General features: G+C 42.6%; 2 protein-coding genes across 29 annotated transcripts in view; both read right to left on the bottom strand.

Annotated features, from left to right (window-relative positions):
* Positions 1-1,590, bottom strand: part of eif4ebp1 (eukaryotic translation initiation factor 4E binding protein 1) — a 2,833-nt gene extending 1,243 nt beyond the window's left edge. Inside the window, exons 1-3 of one of the 2 annotated variants that reach the window (XM_076731803.1) lie at positions 1,427-1,583; positions 1,134-1,303; positions 107-298 (exon numbers count right to left, since the gene is read on the bottom strand). In XM_076731803.1, the coding sequence (XP_076587918.1) occupies positions 107-298; positions 1,134-1,269 (328 nt within the window). In that variant the 5' untranslated portion in view covers positions 1,270-1,303; positions 1,427-1,583. Of the gene's footprint in view, positions 1-106; positions 299-1,133 lie in introns of both variants that reach the window. The other variant, XM_076731802.1, reaches the window with a different exon arrangement.
* A 3,987-nt stretch (positions 1,591-5,577) lies between these two features.
* The window catches only part of ank1a (ankyrin 1, erythrocytic a), an 84,063-nt gene continuing 80,423 nt past the window's right edge, over positions 5,578-9,217 (bottom strand). For 11 of the 27 annotated variants that reach the window (XM_076730029.1, XM_076730049.1, XM_076730031.1 and 8 more), the window contains 4 exons: positions 8,974-9,057; positions 8,496-8,648; positions 7,111-7,209; positions 5,578-5,887 (listed from right to left, as the gene is read on the bottom strand). In XM_076730029.1, the coding sequence (XP_076586144.1) occupies positions 7,138-7,209; positions 8,496-8,648; positions 8,974-9,057 (309 nt within the window). In that variant the 3' untranslated portion in view covers positions 5,578-5,887; positions 7,111-7,137. The remainder of the gene's footprint in view (positions 5,888-7,110; positions 7,210-8,495; positions 8,649-8,973; positions 9,058-9,217) is intronic. The other 16 variants (XM_076730041.1, XM_076730053.1, XM_076730043.1 and 13 more) reach the window with 4 other exon arrangements.

Below are 9,217 nucleotides of genomic sequence, written 5' to 3'. Positions count from 1 at the left end.
TTTTATCAGTGCTGCAGTTTTCAGCGGCTACGTGAATTCAAAAACTGAATCCTTCACTCGACATATCATGGCCCCTCTGTGATGTCTGTCTGAGGTGTGCACATACCAGTGTTGCTGCAATCAGGAGATGTGATGTTGTTGTTGTTCAGTAGTTCTCCATTGCGGGCCTTCTCATTGGTGTCAAAAGAGGGGGGACTGGTCACTCCTGGAATGTTGGGCAGACCGTGCGGAGGAGTCTTGGCCACCGGAGAGCTGCGACACTCCAGCAGGAACTTCCGGTCGTAGATGATCCTGGTACCTGTTGTGTGAAGAGGCGGGAAAACGTGTCTTCTGACTGTGAGATTAGGTACTGCCAGTTTATGCTACACACTCACACTATTAAAATAAATTAAATGCTGAGTAAAAGAAATGCTTTACATTGTGCCAAGTGTATCAGGGTCTAGAAATCAAACCTTGCTCATATTAAAAAAGAATTAATATAATTTTGGGGGTCTTGCACATCAGCTTTGCACGGATAAACACATACAATCCGCAAGGGAGGTGCTAATGACACATGATCAATGAGAACCAATCAGAAGATGACAAGGTGTTACTGTTTATATTGTGCGGCTGTCACGATTTGACGTGCGACAGGCGACCACTTAAAACATCTTTAACGAAAATCTGGTAGTTAACGCACAGTGGAAAGCACCAATCACAGCTTTAGTTGTCGGTGAGGTATGACCACGAGCATCATTAGCAGCAGACGACAGAGGGTGTCGCTAACGTTGCGAGATCAGCTGATAAAACCCTCAGTAAAAAACGCAAACACGTCTCATTTACAGAGAAAGCAGTGGTATGAGCATACATCACCCACATACTTTATCGCTGCAGGGTCAGTAACCCCCTGAACTCCTGTGCTCTTTTCCAACACTTGCTAGCTAGCGTTAGCAGTTAGCTTTAGCAGAGCTAGCAGCTGATTCTGTACAGTGGCGTTTGACAGCAGCCGACCTCATGGAGTTAGCCCGAGCATGCCCTGCACTCACTGACAAACAGCTGCGACTGAAGAAGAGTACAAATCATGTATGGCCGCAGGAAACAGCACGTCTCTTCGGCACATACAACTTAACACGATGGACAACAACAGTTCGTACCACCCGGGGTCGTGCTGAACAGGGTCCCTCCGGGGGTCGTGGAGTAGTCGTGGGGCATGTGCGTCGAGTCGTTGATGGTCACCCTCCTGGTCGACGGGATGGCCTTGGCAGTGGTCTTCTGGCAGTCAGTGGACATCTTCTCTCAACTATAATTAACTAAAACTAGCTAACTAAATAACATGAAACAGGCAGAAAGTCTTGCTTTGACAAAACAACAAAGCCACGCCGCGCCTGTTCAAGATATTGCTTTGGCTCAAAAGAATGGCTACTCTCGGATAAATAAAAATAAATACCTCTTTTTCATAAGTGCAAATGATGAAAAGTAGTATCTAAATATGTCACATTACAACACGCAGTCTCACACACACGGAGAGTGTCCAGGTTCTTTGTTAAAAGGACCTGAGAACACGCTCCTCCGCTCCCACTCACTCTGCACATGCACACAAACAACACAGCCGAGCTGCAGAGGAAACTGCTCCCGAGGTGGACAAAACGAACGCATACCGCCCCCTGCTGGTGCATAATGTCTGTGCAATGACTGCACAGAGCTTTATCCTGAGGAATCATCAGCTTGTTTGCAAACGCATATTTAATAGATCCGTGTCATCATAAAGAGCACGACTCGGAAGGTCGTCTGAGACAAATTAGGATAAAAGACCAATTTAAACTAACACCAGTTTAATTACAGCCTTAATCTATGACAGAGACAAGAAATAGCTGCTGGTTCTGCAGAACTGCATTTATTTCATTAATGAATAAATGACTCATCTTACCATGTTTTCAGGCAAACCGCTTTACCCACTGGTGCATTAATTTGACTATTTACTGGTGCGTTCGCAGGCTTTCAAAGAGTAGCTCTGCTTGAGGCCATTATGTTAAACATTTGGTACTTTGGTCAGAGTGGTTGGGTGCATGTCGATGAAGTGTCTCACATAAAAGTATACACACTATACACAAAGACATTTCATTTCTTTATTAATTTTGTAAATGTTGAGCTGGTGTACAGAGTAAATTGTCAATAGATGTCCTCGGATTTGATTGGATTAAAAGGCTTTTACATTTATATTTTAAATTCATGTTTGACTCTCCATAACAATAAAAAAAGCAAACAAAACAGGTTAAAATACCCACAAGATCCCTATTTATCCCCAGGTTGCAGGCATTACCCAGAACTCAACAGTCTCTTGGTAGCTACAGCTGTATGATGCTAAAAGTACATCCATAACATAACTAGAATCCCATTTGACAAGTAAGGGTGCATAGCATTCTAAGTAAATATATATATATATATATTTTCATATATTTCATATATATATAGCCTTTTATGTTAAAAACATTTTCTGTGCATGTGCGCAGTTGCATTCCTTAGTATTGAGTAATATGCTATTGCGTTAATAATGTCTTCAATCCATTCTAAAGGAATATACACGTGTTCTCTAGTTTTTGCAACAGTTAATATTTTTGCATGAACTTGGTGCATGGCATCATCTCAGTCGTCCCTCAGTGCAGGGCTGAATTTTTCCGTCATAACCACTCCTCCCTGTGCTTGCACTTTGTCGGACTCCTCCCGTCAAACCGCGTTCAAACTGTCACCATGTGGAAGCCTTAGAACCGGCTCAGCCTTATATTTGGTAAAGAGGGGTAGAAATTAGGGGAAGGTTGTGTTGAGGAAAAATGCTTGTCATCTTGAAAGACTAGCCATCGGAGCCACCAAGCCTCCCCACAACTCCATCTAACTTCAGAGGGCTCCCCCTTATTGTCCTTTCATCAGACCCCCCCACACCCCTTTGCTCCAACCTTGACATCAGCAGTGGATTGATAAGCGGCCCCTGCTTCAGCCAACCCAAGCATATGAGCCCTTAGAGAGCAAACCGTATGCTATAACATAAGGGGTAATACACCATTACACTGCTGTGTAATCTTTATTGACATCTAACTTTTTGTGGTTATTAAAAAAGATAGTAAAATAGAAACAATATCTGATGAAGGGATATTTGTTAAAGTGTCCAAAAACCCATTTGAGGCTTCTCTCTTTAAATCTCTCCTCTTGCATGATTTGTATGTTCGTAATGAATGTTCATGTTAATCAACAGCAGATATTGAGTTGAAACAACAGAGTGAATACCCTATCGTCTGCTAAAGTACAGAGTCAACACAGATGACTACTTTACAACAAGACTTACAGTTTACCAAGACCTTACATTCATCATCTCTGGCTGTGAAGCCGTACTAAAACACTTATTGATGGGTGATTATTGCAATGTTTTTTTGTGACTTACATATTTTTCCATAATAAAGCATCCACTGTGTAGCATGACGTTTGGAACAAATGCATGACGGTAAATCGGTATCATGTGAGATGGCACGCTTATTTGAGGTAAATCAACTTTAAAAAAATATGTGAATTAGAATTACACGTGTAATCTGAGAGCCTCTGCTCTTTGTCCATTTGCAATACTACTTCCTGTGATATTATCACAACTTTGACATGTCCCAGTATCCAGGACTGAATACGTGATATTAAAATCACACACACAGACACACACACAATAGGATTTCTTTCAAGGTGCATATGAATGTCATTAAGGTTTAAAAACTATGACTGAACACACCTACATTCCCTGATGAGTAACAAACAGACACTGGGCACTTTGCAGATGGGATGGCTGGTACGCAGTCATACCAGTTTTTGCCCAATCTCGGTGTAAAACTGAAGCGTTTCATTTTGTAGAGAGGCAAAGTGATAAATGTGGGATACTAATGTACTGACATCATTTCTGAGTGGAGCGAGGAGTAGCCTAAAGCTGTGATTAACAGATCGAAAGCCCGATCTTCGGAAGAACATGAACTATGATCCTAAAATCCTGTCTCTCTGTCGCACTCAAACACACACCCAAACACACTCACACAAACACTCCTTTCCTTTTGTAAGCAGTTATTGCTTCTTCTGGAGTACAGTTAAGACAGTAAATCATGAAAAGAAGGACAAAATAAAGGAGTGAAACAAGAGACATGCTTCGGGAAGGGTCAGGCTCACAGTTGCGGGTCAGTATTACAGTTTCTCATCACAGTGATTGGTGACTGACTGTCTTTGCTACACTCCTAAGAACTGCCAAGGAGACAAACATCAAAGCTCAACACGTCCTCGACCCTCGACTCGACACTTTCCTTTCGCCAGCTGACTCTTCATCTTTTACCCAGTCAAACCAGTGCTACATTATTACCAGCATTTCAGCTACTGTACCCTCATCGAGTGACATCTTCTGGTGGTGGTGGTGGTGGTGAGATGGTGTATAAGTGCACCTCATGTATGGTGGTTTTATATACTGCATGATGAGGTCAATCAGACACTGCTGAAGGTGGGATCCTACCCCCTGCTGGAGGTGGGCAGGACTGCTACATCTACTCTGAGAGGCTGACTGGAGGGGCGAGGGGGTGAGGGGTGGAGGTAGGGCGATAAGGGCAAGATTGAGAGTGAAGACTGGTATTGTGATTTTGGCTCAGACGGACATCTGATTAACACAAAACCTCACAAGGTTACAGCACACTGGGGACAAGAAGACGCAGAGGAGCGGGATGGTAGAGTAGGTTAAATCTCGTCACTCACCATGTATCTCATTGTCACCCTCTCCACAAGGCAAACCACTCTGAGGGGAGGTCGGGGAGGCAGGTTCACTGCAGAAACCTGCCTCCCAGAGCTCAAAAACCCACAGCACAGTAAATGACTTACAGCATGTCTTCCCTCTACAGTTTGACATGTCAAAAGCAAAGGGCGAAAAGCACATGAACAGCACAAAGAAACAAACAACCCGACACACAAAAATCTGACGTTTAAAACAGGCAGAGCGACACAACATTTGTATGTTCTTGTACCCACAAAGATCTCAAGATATATAGAATAATATATAGGTTCAGACCAAACGAACCAAACGAGAAAAACAGGGAGGAAACTGTCATGTACCTGAAACAGCAGCATCAGTGGCATCGCAGAGGGATCTTAGAACATAAACAACACACGTAACGCACAGTCACGTAGAGCATTTTAGTGCATACGATATTATGTACAACACCGATATCCTTGGGTGATAATCGTAGCTTTACTGGACTTTGAGAGCACTGGGACAGGTTTAAACTAGTTTGTGATGCTCTTAGCTGGAAGAGTGTGGCAGGGAGGAGGGGGAGTATCCTGTTGCCTCGAGATGATGTGATTCTCAGTATTTTTGTCTCCCTTTTTTGACTGATAAACTTTCCCCTGTTGGATTAGAAAACGGGCCAGTGATTGACCATACCCCACATTGCATGCCTGTCCCACACAGCAGTGTCTCCTCCCCATCCCTCCCCACCCGTTTAACCCCCCCCACCCTTGTATTCCCTCAGTATTTGTAGTTAAAGACAGGCCATGCGGCAGCAGTCACTCATGCTGATACAGATAACAGGAAGCACGTTTTGGTTGCTAGTTTTTTTTTTTTTTTTGTTTGTGTTTGGTTTTTGTTTTATACGAAATCATGCTTCTAGCCTAGTAGTAGATGTTTTTTTTTCCCATGGTTTCTTTAAAAAAAAAGGTAATAAAAACTACAAGTAAATCCGTATCCTTCTCTTCCGGTGCGTGCTGTGGTTGTCATAGCGTCGGTGCCTGTTGGCCTTCATTTCTGTCTGTCTGCCTTTTTATGTATGTTCTTCCTCCTGTCAGCTGCTGCTGGTCATGTGTCCATGTAGGATGGTTTTGGTGAGGGGGTTGAATCCTGCGGAGAACTCTGTGGAGAGAGGAAAACAAGCTGGTTTAGAACAAGCTACACCTTTGTCTCGATACAACTGACGAGCAAACAACATGCAAGCTGCAGGAAGTCATCGCAAATGTGCTTCTGAGTCAGAGATATGTACACTGCTATATGCGGTCCTTAAAATGGCCTTGGCTAAATTGTTCATCTTTCAAATTCCCTTCAACTGATCCATACATGGCCCAGATTCCTCTCTAATTTTAATCAGTTTAATTGTAACACTGCATAAAACAACACATTAGTTCTGCAGAGGCATTCAAGCAAAAATGGTTGGCAAAAATGGTTTAACATTCAGTAGTGAGTCGCTTGAAATATCAGTAATCTCAGGAATGTCATGGCCTTTATGTTAGAAAGGGCAATTCAGACACACACACACAGACACGCACACACACTCACACACACACACCACAGTGGCTCCAGATAGCAATTCACAGGACAACTGGCCTTGCAGCTTTGACCTTGAGAGCTGTCACATTGCAAGATCCTTTTTGGTCGCTTGTTTTGCTGAGTGCACATTATGCCAACCCTTTTTCCAGCTTGTCACGACATGCACCAAGAAATAAACTGGCCTGACATAATTTCTTGCAAAACAATATTTTGAATATAGAAACATATTTTTTGCACATGAATTAGATATTATAGAGAAATTATTATCATACAAAGACGGTGATTTAAACAAAGAAATGTCAATTCTCTGACTAGTACATTTAGGTGCATGTTTGCTATTATTCACGAATATAAGTCCATCTAAAGTAAACATGACAAAGCATTTTTCAGAAGGCAAGCAGCTTGAATGTCTACTGTTGAGGTTGTAAAAATGGAAGAAACAGATTCTGTGAACTCTCTAAAACTTCTCAAAAAGAAAATTACTGGGGCATTAAGTATAACCTCAGGTTCATATGGATATATTTTACTCTATATAATCTGCGTTAATTCTGACTGAAACTCAGTAAATTTTGTACTTTTTGGGCAAAAAGTAATTAAGACTGTCAGGCATAAATGTTTCTTTCCTTCTTTTTTAAGCGTCAATTTATATTTTAACTATTTGTTAACCTGAAGTGTCATTTTGCTGTGCCAGCATCACATTACGTATCATTAGTATTGAATTAAAGGTACATTCAGATGCATTTAATCCAGAGAGACTGGATTAAATGGTCTAGCCCACAGGTCAAACGAGGCACTGTGGGTCAGTCCCGTACCTGCGGGGACGCAGCACTCAGTCTGCCTCACTGCTTAACTCTCCGCAGAGTGGCACATTTCACTATCTGAGCACCTTTCTTCACATCCACAGTATCGGGCTACATCAGGGGAGAGGTTGGCGGCAGACGAGGATTGAGAAGAGGCGGGATGACGGGAGCAGAACAGGAGGTTGAGGGAGTGTTAGTAAGGGAGGGTGAAATAAGGGGACGTGACAGGAAGAAAAAGATGAGGGAGGAAAACAGAAAGGAATGAAGGAAATAATGCCACAAGAAAAACAAAGAGGAGATGTAATAGAAAAGTGAGAGACAGGAAAGTAACAGGAGAGGAAAGAGGGGGAGAAAGAAAGAAATTATGTATAAACAGTCGAACAGGGACAGAAGTGATGGGTGGCAGTTGGAAAGACAGTTGAAGATAAGAGGGCATCAGAAACATCTACAGTCTTTGCGATTCAGAGTAGACCTGTGTCAAATAACACTTGAAAACACATTTTTTTAATTGATTTCTGATGATTGGGATTTGACCACATAAGACAATACACAATGTACAAGAATACTCTGAATTGTCTTAATGTGTAAAAGCCCAATCCTCTGCTACTTCCTGCAGGTAGAGTAAAAAAAAAAAAAAAAAAAATGTAAAAGATCGTAAATGATATTTGATATTTGACGCAGCTCTGATTCAGAGAGCCTTGCAGGTTTGAGTGATACAGCACACAGTCAAAGTTGAAGGACTATAAACTTTAATGAAGGCAAAAAAGACAGAGGCGGAGAGGACAGAATGGAAAATGTAGCCACGGCAAGGAGCCATAATCAATTCATTCAGTCATTAATGTGCAAGAAACAAACATATGACGTGTAGGTGAGGCTTTGTGATGCCTAAAATGATGAACCCAAAGCAACCAGTGCAAAGTGGACTCATTTGTTCTTCTTGCATGCTTAAGATGAACATGAGGAAATAATGTCTGGGTGGAGATTAACGTACCCAAAGGTCAGCCATCAAACAATTAACCATCCAAACTTTGCACTCAGTCTTCACTTGCGATTTAGCACTGACACAATAAAACAGGGCTATTGCTCTTAAGATCATGAGAACACACTGCGTTCTCAGCCTGTAATGCTGAAGCTCATGCAGGTTAAGCTACTCAGGGACTGTCGGGATCTGCCTGATAAACCACGATGAGATGAGACTTTAAAGCTCACGGCTGCACAGAGTCCCTGGTTCACTATAAACTAGCTGCTACACAGATGGTGTTCAGCTGTATCACCTGATCTCATTCAGTCCATTTGGGCTCTAAGAGCTCCCTGCACATCCTAGCTAATAACGGGAGCCTCAGATGTTGCAAGGCCTCACAGGCCAACAGAGAGCTGTCTGCAGATCAGAAGCCCACCTTGCTGCTGTCCCGGCCCAGGATGGCGTAGCTCATGAACTGCTCAGGATCAACCTCCAGCTCGTTGGCGTCCTGCAGAGAACCCTCCACGCTCACCTCCTGAACCCCCTCCTCACCTGAACCCTTCCCTCTGCGCACAACCTTACGCACAATCTATCACAAACGCACACAGGAGGGTGGGAGAGAGTGATGGATGGAGGCAGAGAGTGGGAATAAGGCAGTGAAAAGACAGAGTTGGTGAAATAAAGAAATAGTTATGGAGAAAGTTTATAAAATAAAGGAAAGCGTTTCATTTTTGGTGCACATACAGTTTATCCATAGTGTAATGTCATAAGTGATGAATGCTGATGAACTTTGCAATGATTATTGCTTGATAATCATTCTGTGGGGAGATGCTGAGTGAGCACTGTGACACTGACATAAGGGAAACAGACGCCAGTTTAAGAATCCAGCATAGAAACATGTTGACATGGCTGACCTTTTTTGTGACAATGTTTCCATGTTCATCCGTGAACTGTTCCTCGCTCACTTGCTCCCCTGGAAGATCTTCAACCTCATCGCCCTGCGGACAGAAAAGCATTTATACCCTTAAATAACACTTTTTAAAGAAACCATAAGCTGCACTTCCTCCTTCTAATGTACCTGCTACATGATATGACCTCCCAAAGCATAAAAAGCTAAGTAAACTTTAAATGATGAAATGAAATTAGCACCCAGTAAAT

Source organism: Chaetodon auriga, chromosome 5 (genome assembly GCF_051107435.1).
Source record: "Chaetodon auriga isolate fChaAug3 chromosome 5, fChaAug3.hap1, whole genome shotgun sequence".
Taxonomy (NCBI): domain Eukaryota; kingdom Metazoa; phylum Chordata; class Actinopteri; order Chaetodontiformes; family Chaetodontidae; genus Chaetodon; species Chaetodon auriga.
The sequence above is the reverse complement of the archived record's forward strand: the minus strand, read 5'-3'. Positions and strand labels throughout refer to the sequence as shown.